Source organism: Poecilia reticulata, chromosome 3, assembly GCF_904066995.2.
Source record: "Poecilia reticulata chromosome 3, P_reticulata-male-v2, whole genome shotgun sequence".
NCBI lineage: Eukaryota > Metazoa > Chordata > Actinopteri > Cyprinodontiformes > Poeciliidae > Poecilia > Poecilia reticulata.
This window is the reverse complement of record NC_088832.1, coordinates 14748303-14765380: the sequence shown is the minus strand read 5'-3', so window position 1 is coordinate 14765380 and position 17078 is coordinate 14748303. Positions and strand designations below refer to the sequence as shown.

The 17078-nt window shown below is 40.3% G+C and overlaps 1 protein-coding gene across 1 annotated transcript in view; it reads right to left on the bottom strand.

The window, feature by feature from the left end:
* gpc5a (glypican 5a) overlaps positions 1-17078 on the bottom strand; it is a 129496-nt gene that overhangs the window by 33745 nt on the left and 78673 nt on the right. The window contains exon 8 of the mRNA XM_008404364.3: positions 6054-6207. Within this exon, the coding sequence (XP_008402586.1) occupies positions 6054-6207 (154 nt within the window). The remainder of the gene's footprint in view (positions 1-6053; positions 6208-17078) is intronic.

The following is a 17078-nucleotide window of genomic DNA, read 5'->3' as shown; positions in this document are numbered from 1 at the left end:
GCCCATTTATGACACAGACATTTCAGAGTATGCCTCAATTATCTCCAAGCAAAGAACAAAATCTGTGTGAAAATTACTGTGTGAACTTCAACTGTAAACACCCAACAGAATATAATTTTAAAATAAATAATTCACTACAGTCTATATGACATGATATCCTCCAATATTAAATGGTCCAGCAGGTTAACGTATTTAGTAATAACATCACTGAGGACTTCACACAGTAAAACTCATTGACCAAAAGCTTACGAGACACTGCAGTACAGTAAATGACTTTGATCCTATTATTTCTGGTGCAGAGGAGGGCAAGAGTCACAGCAGGTAAGCTAATTTGATCTCACACAGTAATGAAGATAAAGATCTGTCTAATGGGCACAGCAGAGTGCTGTAGGGCCTGGTAGGAAAACTCTTAACAGCTTTCAATGATAGCCCTATTACTGTATATTCCCAACAAAGCGGCCATGATGTCATCGCCCATGTCTTAGATGTCTTATTTAGAGGTGGATCAAACACAGCATAAAATTGTAAAAAAAAAAAAAACTGGATTTGGTTATTTAGTCTGGCTATGGTAATTATAATTTAAAATTAGAGCCAGAGTCTCCTAAGGAATAGTTGCATTCATCTCTCATTTTCTATAGTAATAGATTAGAGAGCATTTCAACAAAATAGCTTTAGTTAATAAGAGTTGTGATAAAGGAGCCTATCCTCTCGCTCTCATTGTGCTTACCTGCAAGAAATCGATTTCTGTCTCTCCTGCTGCCACTATGTCTGTCAGACGTCTTTTGGTCATGCGGTACTCATGGTGCGAGCAGTCACAGTGTCTGCAGCTAAATGATGCCTGGCCTGATAAAAGTCATCAGGCTGCTGGCCAGGCAGGGTTGGAGCATGAAAAACCTCTTAGATGTTTACCACTATGGGCACTGCTGACAAGTAAAAGAAATCTAAGAATCCACTTGGATAAGAGGAAATTGAGAAAGATCTTGATTTTTTTGTGTTTTCTAGAACATGTTGAATCAACAAGTAATTGGAAACTGTGTTGCAAAGACCTTTTGTTATCCCCTTTTTATCTGCAAAGTGGCTAAAAAGAATGGGAGAGTGAGTGCTTGCTTCACCATACACTTTTCATCAACAACCTTTTGTACAAAAAGGATTAGACCAAAGTGTTGAAACAGGTTTGCAAATTATATTGACTTGATTTAAGGAAAGTTTCTCAAATGTATTGTTACAAGAAAGGTCTCTCTATGCACTTTTAGGCAGAATTTTAAATGTGTTTTTTTTTTTTTGGGGGGGGGGGAGGGGGGCATGGACCTGGTACTTGATTTGATTTGATTTTTTCATTTATTTCAAACAGGTTTTCAAAAGCAAGATATGCTTAAGCATATTCTTGACATCTTTTAACAGTATTGTAGTTAGGACTTTGGGAAGATTATTCTTAAAGCTCAATGTTCCCTAATTTTTTCATTAAAAATCAGCCTGTTTGCTGAGATCATTTTTAAAATATATTTTCAACACCCAATTGTGTCTACCTTTCAAACATCTGAATTAAATTGTCCACCTTAAATGAAAGAAAATGTATTAGGATGTTCAAGAGCAACGCAGTGAAGTGAGCTTAGATTCAACATGGAGTGAGAAAGAGGAGAACACTGCAAAATTTGTGCCTTGAAGATCAAGAACAATTTGCACTTAACCACAAACAACAAAAAAACCCTTCCTGGAAAAGGTTTTCAATCAAACAAGACAAAGGCTAAGCTGACCAGTAACCATAACAAGGAGCATTGGGTACGTTCAGAGAAGTCAAGTAAAGCGTTTCAACCCTGAGCTGTAAGAATAATGATTGGAACATGTTTCATTGCCTGCAGTACTGTTATGTTGCAAAAAGTCAGACAAATATTGTAGACAAAGAAGTAATTCCTAACCTTTCTACTTCCAGCTGGAAGTGGTTTGACCCACGCTAATATTAAACTTTCGTATGCCCGTACCGCAACCCTATTAGCATTTCTCTTACTCCAAAGTTATGTAGAGTAATTTTGGGTTAACTGTGCACCTTCAGTTCAGCAGTGAAGGTGCACATGTTATGGACAGGTGTGCCATTTATAATAATCCACATAACGTCATTAAAAGTCCTGGCTTTTAAAATGTGCACTGGCAACAAGCCAACTTATCCATTTATTCATTAGCACAAATGGTTTTGGAAAGAAATTAAACAATTTGATTCATTAAGTGATATAACAGTTTTACACTTTTGTTTTAACCCATTTTATAAGGCCACTTTTCAACTCCTCCATAGCATTGCATAAGTTTTCCCTCAGGGTAGGACGATGTGAAAGAGAAACGTAAATAAGACCAAAAGCAGCAGCCTTAGCAGCAGGGTATACAGTGCCACTCAACCTCATTACGCATGACAACAAACCCTTCCTGTAGCTATCGAACAGCAGACAATGGGTGAAACAACAGAAATTTTGTGGCAAGTGGTAAATGTCACAGACGGATATCATCAATTCAGAAGAAAAAAAAACACGATTCTGAGCATTCTTGATTATCTAAATCTACAAAAGGCTTTGTTTGTATGTACCACACAATATATTACCTATTACTAATAGTTTGATTTTAATGGTTTTGCTTTTCAATTCCTGCAAGAATAATTAGATTTTGTTCTGAGGCTCAGATATCTTTAAGTCATTGAACATTTAAATAAATGAACACATGTATCATTTACAAATTAAAGTCAAATGAGCTGACAGTATTTTTGTTGAGAAGAGATAATAGCTAGCTGTATTTACACAAGCAGCAACTTAACTGGACTGCTTTAGTTTCAAGCAAGTTTGAGTTTGGGGCAAAATGCAATTAGAGTCATAAAGCAAGTGTGGTCAACCATTTATTCGCTGTCACATTATTTCAGAGGAAAATAAGTTTGGATGTCCCAACTCTTTTAATTACATTCATTAGTTTTACATTTGCACTTCTGGCTTAATTGTCTCAAAAGCTTTTTGTGGAATTACCACAAATGAGACTTCAAAATTTAGAGTGAAGACATAAATTTGCCTCACCTAACCAAAATGTCATTCAATGTTAATAAAGGTACAGCTACTTTGAGCCATAAGTGACACTGTGTTCTTATGTAGCAATTAAGAACTAAAACTGGACATCTATATATTAACATATGATTGTGGTATTTTGTTTTACTAATTTACCAAGTTGTTTAACTGTTTAATTAGCATTAAATATAATGTAAAATAGCTATTAATTGTCTCATCATTTGTACTTAGAACCCTTTTTCCAGAGTTCACTGATGCATAAGAACAAGCCTTCTTTTGCGGTGAACCTTAATTCATGCTGAATTGATTTTCCCTTTGGATTTGGTGTTTTCCGTGTCAATGTGTCCCACTGAGCTGTGAGGAGTTTGTGCACCACCGTAATGAGCCTGATGATGTGAATCAATCTTCTGGTTTCTCTCTGTGCTTTCAAGTGTTTCTCTGAATTTCTTGAAAAATAATTAATTGTTTCAGTTACCATTTACTGAAGAAAAAAGAAAAAAACACCCCAATTTGGACTGAAATGCTGAGAATGAAAAACAATACTATAGAAGCTGTATTGCTTCAATAAGTAAATATTTAATATCCAAGGAAAATCTCAGAAGCGCACACAGCTCATTTTGTTGCATCGATCACATGCATATGTAACGATTCTGTGCAACAATAACTCTGCTTAATAAGGATAATCCTTTAAATCAGGCTCACATTGTCAGTATTGAGCTCATGTCATTTAAATTCTTTATCACACTGATCTATCATCTGCATGTTCTGCAGATAAATATCAAAGACACAAATGAGAGAGAGATTATGAATTATAGCAGACAAAGAAATTCAATTAAATTATACATGGTCTTTAGGCTTTGAATCTGATCATGAAATAGCAAAATAGCACTATCACTGCAGGTAATCTGCTTTGACTGACTTTTAAGCTTGTGATGCATTTTATATGTCCTGCATAAAACATATCCTTCACTTTATAAAAGTTGTTCAAACCTGTTTGGAAACCACCACAGAATATTTCTTTTACACGTCTCATCTCTCAGACTGTCATTGTTATTTAATTAATCATAGTTAACTGTTTGATCATCTATTTTCACAGGACTATTTTCAGTTAATTTTTTTTCTCTTTTTTTTGGCTAAAATGTTATTAATACAGTGGCTTTGATGCAAAATGCATAGTTTTTCTTGTGTCTGCCTCTTATTCTGGATTCTGGGTTTTTGTCTCTGAGGTGTTCTGTTTTGAAGTTACTGCACGTTCACTGAAAAATACTAACAGCAGTCATTAAAGCTGTATTTTCACCACAGTGTTTTAACCTCAAGGTAGCCAATTAAGCAACTGTGTTTCCAAAGGAAGCTTTGGTAACTTTATAAAAATCCAAAGTGGTGTCACTGACAGCAAGCAAAATTAAATATTTCAATGCATGAAATAATGTGCAAAAACAGGCAACACAGTTGACTCCTAGTATTTGAAACTTAATTAAGTTTTGCTGGTTCATAGAGTCATATTTTGTAAATTAGGCTGATTTATAAGATTAAAAGTACATTTTGAATATCACAACATTTTAGGCTGTATAAAACATTGATCAGATTAACCAGCATAATTTTTTAAGCTACGCACAGCTGCAATGAACAAGAAGCACATCTCAGAAAAATAGAGAGAGTCCTCCCCTCCATTCTGAAGGTTTGGACTTGGAAATGTGTGCCTCTAGAAATGTACAGACCCACCAGTGGATGGAAAAGTTTGCTATGTCAGAACTCATTTGGCAAATGTGTGTCCATGTGCCTTTTCGCACATTAACTCTTTCTCGGAAGGCTCTTCTGCAGACTTGAAAAAGTTATTTTGCATTTTGCCGTTTCCATCAACTATTTCTGATGTGACACAATTTTTAAATGAGCATAAAAAACCCAGATGGAAACATGGCTTTAAAAATGCATACGACGTCGCATAAAAGACGCTGTAAAAAAGAAGATGAAAACTATTCAAATCATGAACAATAAAACTGACTTTGTCCAACAGCTAAATACTGATAATAAAACAAAAAATAAATAAATAAATGTCTGTTTCGGTACAGTAGCTGCCACTAAACCCTGCAGGGACTGAGAAGAAGTCCCTCCCTGTTGTTTTGAGGGTCAGGCACCAGGGGACCGATGTTCAACAGAGGTCACAGCAGACAGCGGGTTATAAATATAGGAGGCAGCCTGATCTGGCCTGTGACAAGGAAAGGGCGGCTCAGCTGTAATGGGTGATAAATGTCAGAGCCTCCCGACAGCTTCAGATGAGTGATCGTTAAGCAGCTTTCCTGAACTTAAGCGGCTGAAGCCTAGAGTGAGGCCGACAAGCAGCAGAGGAAACATTTTCATGGGTAGAATGGTGAGTTTGGATGACCCCGGCTTCCTTTGAGTCGCCATAGGCAAAGTGAGAAAGGTAATTAATCAGGTTGTTAGCATGTCTGATGGAGAGCAGAGGAGCGAGAAGAGGGAAAATCTATAAGTGCTAAAAGAAAAGTGCAAAAGGTAACAAAATGGAGAGGAGAGCTCTGCTGCTGTGATTCATTGAAGGTTGCTGAACCGCTGAGGAGCAATAATTTTTCGAGTTACAGGCCTTGATTGCAATAATGTCCCCATAGCAACTATTATCTTTAATGACTATTATTACAGCTGTCATAAAACGAGACTGGAGCCAGTCTTATTTAAAAAAATATGTAACTGCATCTTTAGCTTTCTTCACTGATAAAGAGAAAAACTTTGTAAAATCTTGCCAATTGAAATGAAGGTAACATTTAATAACCAGCAATAATAATTATATATATATATATATATATATATATATATATATATATATATATATATATATATATATATATATATATATATATTGATACGTTGTGCTTTGTAAGCTCATTGATATTACTAATATAAGTTTGAGATGTGTCTGCTAATTTGTTCAGACTACATGTATTTGCCTTGAGACAAACACATCAACTAGAGATTTATTACCAATATCACATAATAGTTACTTACTTTTGGAGACTTCTCTGTTAACCTCGCCGCCCCCCGACCCGGCACATCCATCCTCATCATCACAGTCACCGCTGTAATGTCCTTCTGAATCTCCACTTCCTGTTTCAATCTGGTCCAGTGATCCCAGTTTAGGGATGGACTTTCCTTGCAACAACTGACAGTGAAAAGGAAAGACAGCATAAGAAAAATGGTTAAGAATAAACAACTATTAAGATGAAGTGAACATTTTTCACTCTGTCTTCATGATCTCATGTTGCAGGCAGGGGGATGTGTATGCAAATTCAGATCATAGCACTTTTTAAAGGCAATGATAAAATAAAATACTCAACTTTTTATTTGTAAAAGACCAAAAAAAGAAGAAAAAACCAAAGACAGAAACTCACTCTTACTCATAAGACAGAAAAGTAAGTCATTAATTTACCTCAAAGTGTTTGGGCTTTTAAGCAACTGGCAGATTTTTGGTATACACTAGAATAAATGCTTTTTATTTGTAACAAACAAAACAAAACAAAAACTACAAGAGCAATACATTTGTGAAGAACCAACAATGTGTTACAATAAATACCCTGAACAACACAACTATAAATGAATTCACAGCGTGATGCACATCGTTATTGGTCCCGGTGGCCCACAAGGCAGCTCAACTTTTTTTGCTGTACTGCTGCGCTGCAGAATCGCAATCAAACACTTGGTGAACTTGACACACCGGGGGAAATACACTCACTAATTGGCTCATTTAAATTCTTGTTGTATCATTGGAAACAAGAGAGAATGCCTTGTGTTGATCAGAAAGGTAAGGACTATAGCAATTAGTTACTATTGTTGCTCAGAGCTGGCAGAGCAGGGACAGAGGCTGTGGTGCTGCAGCTAAATGGTGACACGTTAGATGATGGACAGGACTCAACTCTCAGGCTGTCTCAAGCTGTCTGCTTCTCTATAGCTTCATTTCCACTTATGATAACAACAAATAAAAATGCATCTTGGAGAATATTGGCTATTTGCAATTCCAAGGTTTTGCATTTGCTTTTTTTTTTTTTTTAAGTTGTTTTGAAGTAATAAGCAGCCTGAGTTTTAAGGTAACAGGTTTATTTTTTCCCTGAGGTCAAAAAGCTGACTTGTAACTGTGCAGGACATGTGCATAAAAAAGTGAAAGAAGGAGCTGTGTTATTTCACACATTCACAGATGCATGTGTGTAAGTCGACTCTGAAGTATCATCGTCCTCTTAAAGGAAAAAATAAATAAAATAAGGGAAGGAGACTCACAGGAGGGTTGCCTGACGTCAGATCTGTTTCCTGTGAAACACTGATAGTCTGAAACAATTTTATCATGTCCACTTGACCAGAATGAGGTTTTCTGTTCTCAGTTTACATCTTGATGTCCTTTTTTATAATTAATTCATAATTAAAATAAGTACGCTAAAGATGTCATGCAAAAAAATGTTAGTTCTTAATATCATTCTTAATTCTTACATACCTAAAGTAAAATACATTTACAATAAATAATATAACACAACAACAAAAAGACAAAAAGGACTGGATGGGGGAGGGTATGGTAGGAGAGGGGGGTAATCCATAAGGATTAAATAAAAATGTATATGAATCAGAGATAAGGTGGGAGACAGATGGCATCAGTATCTCTCATAGATCTTGTCAAGTCCAGTTCAATTACAGAAGATCAGTCAATCCAATGTGCAGGTGGGTTTTGCATATACCTTAAAAATGTTTGCCATATTTTATAAAAAGTCTTGGTAACACTTTATTTGAAGGGGTGTGCATAAGACTGACATGACACTGTCAAAAACATGACATAACATCTGTCATGAACATGAAGAAGTCTTTATAAATGTTTATGACAGTTGTCATGAAGTGTCATTCGGTAAATAATGGCACTTTTAATGCAAAGTTGCTCTAAAAGTTGCATTAAAAGTCCATTAAAAATGCCAACTTTGCTTAAATTGTCATTATTTACAAAATCATGACAGGTGTTATGTCATGTTTTTGACAGTGTTATGTCAGTCTTATGCACACCCCTTCAAATAAAGTGTTACCAAAGTCTTAATCCTATTTTGCATCCAATAGGTTATTCTTTTCTAGGATCACACAGCTATTGATCTCACAAAGTCACATTTTAATTGGAGGGGGGGCATCTGATTTCCATTTTGTTGCAACACATTTCTTAGCGATTGCCAAGAAATGGCAATCGCTAAGAAACTTGCTAAGAAATTTCTGTAAGTTTCTTATCATAATTTGTCTTTAGATTGGAGTTTGTAAAGTTCCCCAATAAACAAATCTCCGGGTCTATTGGAATCGTGATGCCAGGAACGTCATCCTCCATGGCAATCATGGAGGATGACATGAAGGCATCTTCCATGATTCCTTCATAGCATCATTTCTGATTAGTTCTAATGAAGTCGCGTAGCTTTGTCAAATTAAACTTCTCATTTAACTGAGGTAGTGACATAAATACTTGAGTCTTAGCAGTTTTTAAACCCAGCTCAAAGACTTGGTCTTCACATACAGTAAATCATTTATTTAAATCAGGGGAAGAAAGCTGTGACCCCGCGGACAGCAAAGCTGTTTCTGAATCAGCACTTGTACAGACGTATTCGGCAGCGGCAGCGAGCGGCAGCAAGTTTGGAAGCTGTTCAGTCCATTTTCAACTTTACAAAGGTCCAGCTTGCTCATCCACACTGACGGAGGGCCGTGCTCTAAGTGGTGCTCTGTGTCCATTAGTGAATAAGTACAAGTCCAGCCAGCTGCTATATTTGGAATCACTTTCATTTTTATCTGTCCAGATAATATGCTTTGCGAGGATTTTTCTTTTAGCACAACCATGTCATGTTAACTAAAAATTCTTCTGATGTCCAGCTGTACTTTCCTAATAGATGTCCAAGAGCATCCTGTAGCATATTTTCAAATAATCAAGTTGACTGAATTTCCTTAAAAACAATCTGACTTTGTAAGAAAAAAACAATATCATTTTGTACTGAGGTTCTAAGCTAAAACAACTAAAGTTGTTTCGTTTCATCATTGTGCAAAAACTAAACCAACAGGAAAAGACAGTAAATTAAACTTAACTCTTCACTTCATTGTCACAGACTGGGGTGATCTAATCATACAATATCTGATTAGACCTAATCTGTACTTCAGTAAATCCTGAAGTACAGGTGTGTGTTATGAGGAAAGTTTGACACCATGGGTGTGTTTTTCTTTTTTCTTTTTTTGCTCCTTAGCTGATTACTTTATTTGTGCCAAAGAGCAATGAATAATTAAACAAGTCTTGGAAAATGCAATAATATTCCCCAGCCAAGTTTTTGTCCCAAAGCTGCTGATACATTTGTAACTTATGATTAACCCTGTCAGTCAAGGCTCACGGTTCTTTTTCTCCTCAGCAGGGGAAGTACCTCTTTAGTGTTTGGGTCGAGCAGCCACACTGTTCAGACTGACACACGATGAAGTGAGCCTGTGTTACCTGACTGTGTTATTAGCCTCATCGCTTTGAATGACACAGGGTTTATGTGTAACCCTGGCTATGAGACAGGTGCTTTGATTTGTTCTGACTCCAGACAGCCCCCAGCCCCTGAGCTAGCCTCTGGCTCTTACTGCAGTGAGTAGGGACGAGATGATGCCCAAATAAACCAATTACTCTGTGCACAAAAATAATCATGTATGTGCAGATTAATTTGCACTATACTTCACATTCTGTATGACTCTGCCAATTGGGAATGTTCTGTTTTTTTTTTAGAAATTATGGCCTTAACATAGAGCTAACATGACTAGAAATAATAAGACTTTTTCTGTACAATATTTTTAGTGGTACACTTGGACAGTACAACATTAGAGGATGTGCAACAGCTGACAGTAAAGGCACCAAAAGTAAAAAAGAAGAAGAAGAAGAAGAAGAAGAAGAAGAAGAAGAAGAAGATTTTTTTTTTGATTTTTAACAACACATTTATTTGACAATAATTTCACAACAAAACAGGGTGCATTCTTCTTTTCACATTTGTTTTACGACAAAAGAACACAAACTAAATAAAAACAGATACATAAATAAATAAATATATAGTTATATTAGCATCTTGTTAAAATTTAGTTCTCTTTTGTCATCAATGTTACACAGCACACCGTTAAAACCCCACAATTGTACAAAACCATTAAAATCCCCGGTGGCTCTGTGGAAGTAAAACTCTAATCTAATCCTTGCTTTTATGTTACCCTTCCACAGAGCCACAACATCACTCTGAGGTCCTGCCTGCATTCTGTCTCTTCGAGTTATGTATATAGCCATTTTGGCTTCGGCGATTAAATAATTTAAAATGCGGGATTTAAAACTGGTGGCTCGGTTATAATGCACACCATAGATAAAAACAGAGTTTGTAAAAACCATATTAAACAGGCTAAAAACTCTCATTAAAACACTAAAAAAACTGGTTAAACGTGTACACTCTATAAAAACGTGAAAACACTCTCTGACAGTTTGCAGAAAGGACACTCGTTAAAACCTCAGAGTTAATAACCGATAAAAACGCGTTCGTAGCAATCGCTCCATGGAGAATCCTCCATTGGAGGTCGCCGGTCCTTTTTTGATCGGCGGCTTGTATAATGTTCTCCATTGTGGTTTTCGTCCTTTCAGTTTGTCACTCCATATGTCGGTCGGTCTTTTGTTGAGTGTCCTTTTATTTAATGCTTTCACGCAGGATCTGTATATGCTCTTGGAGCCTGCCGCACACAGGCTCAGATCCGCTACCTCCAACAGGGGCCGCTGTCCTCCCGAGGTCGGCCTCCATGGTTACCTCTGGGAACGGGTCGTTCCGGTCAGGCAGGCGTTCTCCTTTTTCGTGCAGCTGTAGGAGCCGCTTCTCTTCAGGTGTTAATCGTGCCTCGACCCGCTCCAAGAAGCGCCGCACCAGTCTGGCGGACCGGACCCCGAGCAGTGAGCCAACCTCCTCGATGTTCGCGAGGTCCGGTCCGGCCACCCGTACCACCTGCTGCAACGTCACGGCTCCAGATCTGGTCAGCGCCTCGTTCAGTCCCGGTACACTGTTGTCTTGTACGTCCAATCTGGCTCCGTTCACCATAGGTTCTGCTAAAATCCAATGCAGAGAGTCATGCGTTTGTGCTCTTTTCCATTTAAAAAGAGCGCAGGACTTAAAAACACCCTGATAAATTGAGGTAACCCCTTTAGCTTTAAACAACTAAAATCGGTTAGAAACAGAGCAGCATCCAGCCCCAGACAATTAACGCGTCTGAGGATACAGCTGGCCACGTCTTTCCACACAGGGGATCCCGTCAGGTACTTTTGTATGAATAAAAGACGGGATGTTGCGGTTCTACTGGCCAGGTGGACTAGGCCCTGGCCCCCTCCTCTCTGGTTAAAAACAACACAGACTGTGGCACCCAGTGTCGACCGCTCCAAAAAAAGTTTACCATTTCTCTTTGTATGTTTACCAGCAAATCTGCTGGTGGGTCTAACACGCACAACTTGTGCCACAGCTGTGTGCTACCAGATTGTTTAAAATCAAAACTCTACCTCTGTATGACATTTGGGAGTGTAGCCACTTCCACTTGGCTAATTTCTCCTTGATTTTTGTTCGTGGTTCCCAGTTTCTCTTTACAATGTCCTTATTCCCTAAAAAGACACCAAGGTATTAAAACCATCTCTCTTCCATGTGAGGCCTTGGGGAGAAGCGGGAGTCCAGCGGACCACTGGCCGACGGCCAAGGCCTCGCTTTTCCCCCAGTTTACTCTCGCCGCGGACAGTGTGGAAAAGTCTTTTGTGATTGCAGTTAAAACCTTGATGTCTTGCTGGTCTCTTATAAAAATGACAACATCGTCAGCGTAAGCGGATAAACAACATTGCTAGTAAAACCAGGTAAAAACAAACCATGCACACACGAACGTATTTCCGGAGGAGGGGTTCCAGGGAGAGGGTGTAGAGCATCCCGGAGAGGGCGCAGCCCTGTCGAACGCCTCTACACACCCTAAAAGGAGCACACAGGTTACCGTTGATCTTCAACATACTCTCAATGTTACTGTACAGTACCTGGATCTTGGCAATAAGACCTCGCTGAACCCGAACCCCCTCATGGTTTCCAGAGGAAGCCGTGTTCAACGCGGTCAAATGCCTTTTCTTGATCTAATGAGACCAAGCCTGTTTCTACACCCAATGAACCAGAGACTTCCAAAACGTCCCGAATCAGGTAGATGTTATCTACCATGGACCTGCCGGGGACGCAATAGGTCTGGTCCCGGTGGATGACTTGCTCCATAGCTTCCCCAGCCTCGCGGCTAGGGCCTTGGAGAGGATCTTATAGTCGGTGCAGAGGAGGGACACAGGGCGCCAGTTCCTAATGTCCTGCAGGTTTCCCTTCTTTGGCAGCAGGGCAATGACTGCCCTGCGGCAGGACAAAGGGAGCGAGCCGGTGGTGAGGCTTCATTGTAGACCTCGAGGAGGTCCGGGCCAGAAGGTCCCAGTAGGCTTTGAAAAACTCCACCGTGAGCCCATCAACGCCCGGAGACCTCTGGCCCTGCATTCCGAGGAGGGCCGCGTGGAGTTCCTGGAGTCCTAGGGACGCTCCATTTCGGAGTTGATCTCCTCAGAGACCTGGGGTAGTTCGTCCCGAACTCCCCAAACAGTTTCTCGTCTTCCCTATACTCGCTTTGTACAGCGACTGATAGAAACCCACCGCCCTCCTCCTTATCTCACCCGGCTCGCTCAGCTGTTGCCCTGCGTCCGATAGCAATGAGTGGATTTGCTTCCTCTGCCCGTGTTTCCTCTCCAAGCTAAAAAAGAAGCTAGAGGGAGCATCCATCTCCGTGATGTTTTGGATCCGGGACCTGACCAGTGCGCCCTGGACTTTGCTCTCCAGCAGGTTTGCTAAGGTTAGCTTTTGGCTTTGAGAGCTTCAATATGCTCTCGATTTCCTGTGGATACACAAAGTTGTTCTAACTCCACTATGTTTATCTCCAGATCTCTGATAGATCCGGTAATGTCGCGTGTAACGTTGAGAGTATGCTGTTGGCTTAGTAGCTTGATCTGTACTTCCCATGGTCCACCACTGTTTAAGACTAGTAAAATCAGATTTCCTTTGTCTAAAACCGCACCAAAAAAACGCTAAAACCTCCTTAAAACTCCGGTCGTGTGTCAATGCCGCGTTAAAGTGCCAGTAGGCGCTTCTGGGTACAATGTTTTGGATAAAAACACTACCTAAAAGCAAAGAGTGATCTGTAAAAGCTACTGGTAAAATCTGGCATGTTCTAAACACATTAAAATTGTGCTTAAACAATAAAACGGTCGAGCCGGGCTAAAGAGATTTTACCTTCGCTAAGGTGGGACCATGTGTACTGCCTGGCACCTGCGTGCATCCTTCTCCAAACGTCCACCAGGCCATTGGATGAGACAGCCGCCTCAGCGCACGTTGGGCTGCTGGATGCGGCTCTGCGTGATTGCGGTCTAAAAATTCATTCTCAGTGCAATTAAAATCCCCACCTATAAAAACGTAATCTCCTGACCCACAATCACCCAGCCCTTCCCCAATTTTCTCATAAAAACGCTTCTTCTCTGCATTGGTGGTGGGAGCATAAATATTGATAAAAACTATACTAAAACCGTCAAAATGTGCCTTTACTAAAAGACACCTCCCTTGTACTATGTGCTGTATCTCAGTGGAGTTCGGGGTGAACGCTCTTGCAAAGAGGAAGCCCACCCCTGCACTCTGGGAGGTGCCGTGGCTTAAAACAACCTCCCCTCTCCACTCTCTAACCCAGTCTGTTTCTGTTTGCTTGTCGCTATGTGTTTCCTGTAGATATATTACATCGATCTTTTTCTGATTGAGCGTTTGATAAATCAGCGCTCTCTTTTCAGCCTCCCTTGCCCCATTAAGATTTAAAGATGCTATTTTAAAGGAATCCATGTTGGGTAAAAAGAGGCTAAAAACAAGGTAGAAAAAGTAAAAAAGAACTATACAAAATGATAAAATGGTGCTCTGCATCATTGCATCAAATTTGTTTTCGAACCTTTGTCATGATTTTCTTTAGTCGGAATATATCTCTGTCAGAGAAACCGGATGCGTCTTTATTGCGGATGTGACTTTTTGCGGAAAAATAAAAGGTTTTAAGATCAGGGAAGTAGCTCTCTATCTTTATCCCTCTAAACCCTTTGGTGTCTCTTAAAAAGTTCCTGTATAATTCGACTGGGTATTTTGGTGCTCTACTGTTTATTTGGGTGGTTGACATGTCGCTACTATCTGAGAAATAGTTCTCAGCATCACTGCTGTCGGATGCCTCGTTCTTTCAACAGTTAACTTGTAGGCCTGTTTGCTGGCTTTTTCGGCCATTACTACGTTTTTCCTTTTACTCCGTCTTTTTTGTGGGTCTGAAACTTCCACTTCCATAGTTTCTTCCGTTTCCCCTGTCATTTTTTCCATGTCGATTTCATAAGTTAAACCTTCGCTATTCTCGCCTTTACTCTTTCCTCCCACCTTCGCCTCTTTTTTCTCTCCCTGGTTGTCAAACTCTGACTGCTCCTTGCTTTCCCTCACCTCCACCTGCTGCTCCCCTTGCACGCTCTCTCTTTCTCTCACTTCACTCTCTCCACCACCGTTCATCTCACCACCGTTACCGTTTTTGCCATCACCACACTCCACCGTGCTCTCATTCTCTCCCACTCTTTCATTCATTCCCACACTTCCACCTACCACCACCTCAGCCCTCTCTTCTGCTTTCCCTTCCGTGGTGGGTTCCTCCGCCGCCGCGCTGGGTTCCTCCGCCGCCACGGCGGGCTCTTCCGCGGCTGTAGCGGGTTCCTCCGCAGCCGCCGCGGATCTCTCCGCGGCTTCTGTGGATTTCCCCGCCGAGGTCGCCGCGGGTTCCTCCGCCGCGGCAGCAGGTTCTCCCGCGGTCGGAGCGGGCATCTCCTCTGCTTCGCCCTGTGGGTCTTCTACCCGCTCGGCAGCAGCAGGCTGCTGCTGGGCCGGACCCGGTGGCGCTTGCCCTGCTCTGTCGGGACACATTTTGGCGATGTGCCCCTCTTTCCCGCAGCCAAAGCACTTCAAATTGGACGAAGTAGCAAATAAAATATAATCAAAATCGTCCACCCTTACCCGGAAACTTAAATTTAGCTCTTCGTCCTTCCTATTTAAAATCATGAATAGCTGTCTCCTGTGGGAGACAACGTGTTTCAATAGGGGGGACTTGCAGCCGGACGGTACTTTTCTTATCGGTGAGACCACCTTACCATGTCTCGACAGTTCTTTTACCAGAAACTCATCACTGATGAACGGGGGGACGTTGGACAGGGTTACCTTAACTGAAGGTAAAGCTAGTGGTGATACCTGTAGGAAAAGGCCGTTAGCAGTCACCCCCACCTCCACTAACCGTTGGGCCTGCTCGACCTTTTCCACAAATATCACCACTGCCCCGTTCATCCTGGCTGCTGATTTAATTGCCCCGTGTCCTATCAACGTCCCCACCGCCAGACACACTTCCTCCACGCTGCACGGAACACCGGCGCCCACCTTGACTCCGTTTTTCCGTGTCAGCGTGGAGAAAACACCACCACCTACCACCACCATGGCGTCAGACGCCGGCCAAGCCAGGCACGCCTGACGGCCACACCCAAACCCCGAAACACAAAAGCCCCTGAACAAACTGTGATACAAGTTAACACAAAAACACAACTAAACTATAAACATAAACACCAAGTGAAACAATGATACGAAAGAAAACGCAAAGATAGGAAAAAACCCACTCGCTCGCTCATTCGCTCTCCTTCCGCTCTCCTCTCACCCTCCTCTCACACGAAGAAGAAGAAGAAGAAGAAGAAGAAAAAGAAGAAGAGAAGAAGAAAAAGCATGGATTTCTTTAATTAATGAAGAATCTTTCATCCCCTCTGCCCTCACGTCACCTCATATTCTGAGATATTCTGAGGACACACAGAAATTGTGGAAAGAAAACGACTGACAGAACATATTTTGTAAATTTTATCATGTCTGCTTTTAACTGTTAAAGAAAGGCTTCATGCTTTTGTCCATTTATTTAAATAAAGCGTAATAAATTAGAAATTAGATTAACAGCTCTTAAGCTTTTGAACATCATTCAAAACTAAATTTTAGGATTTTCACATGATAACCACATATTCAATATCAACCAGAAAAATAGCATTACTTCCACTGGTGAGGTTTGAAGCCAGACTTATTGCTTTTAGTGTGATTCTGACTTTGACGAGACGGAAAGTTGCAGTGGCAACAATTTACCTGTCAAGCATAATGCTAAGAAAAGGCTCAATGACTGAACTCACAAGTAAAGAAACTACTCTCTGTAAATCACAGACTCTAGAAAAAAAAAATGTCTCACACAGCAGAACAATTCAAAGGAGGTAGATTGAAAATGTGAAAAATACTGCAATTACTAAATGTTTTAGTCTTTTAGGTTGTCAGTAAGATCTCTACATGTTCAAGTCAATGGCCAGCGGTTTGCACAAACCCTAAATATATATTAGTTTTCTTCGGCAGGTGAATCATAAAATCTAATTCCAATATGCCAGTTGTGGATTTCTGTAGTTTAGTGATGGGAATACAAAATAATAATGACAAAGATTCATTCCAAGAGTGAACTGCTCCACCAAACTCAACCTACACCTATGAAGCTGTACAAGCTTGCTAAATTATTTAATCAGGAAGCTTTACCTGAACATCTGTCATGGACAGTATATTTGTCAAAGACAGATTATTACTGTCTTACTCCACAGAGAATCTCACAACACAACAATGCAGTTTGAAGTTATTATGTTATCTTTTATCATTTGCAAATCAAGGACACATCAGTATTTAAAAAATAGCTGTTAGATCTGACAAGAAATACAGTTAAACATTTACTGACAACAATTATCGCCAACCAATCACTAGAATAAACCATTCTTTTTTTCCTGGATACAGTGTGCACTATTCACACTTTGTTCAAGTTTTTATCTTCTTTCCATCAAGGACATACATCTCACCATATACCTGGTGCTTTTCCAATGGAAGC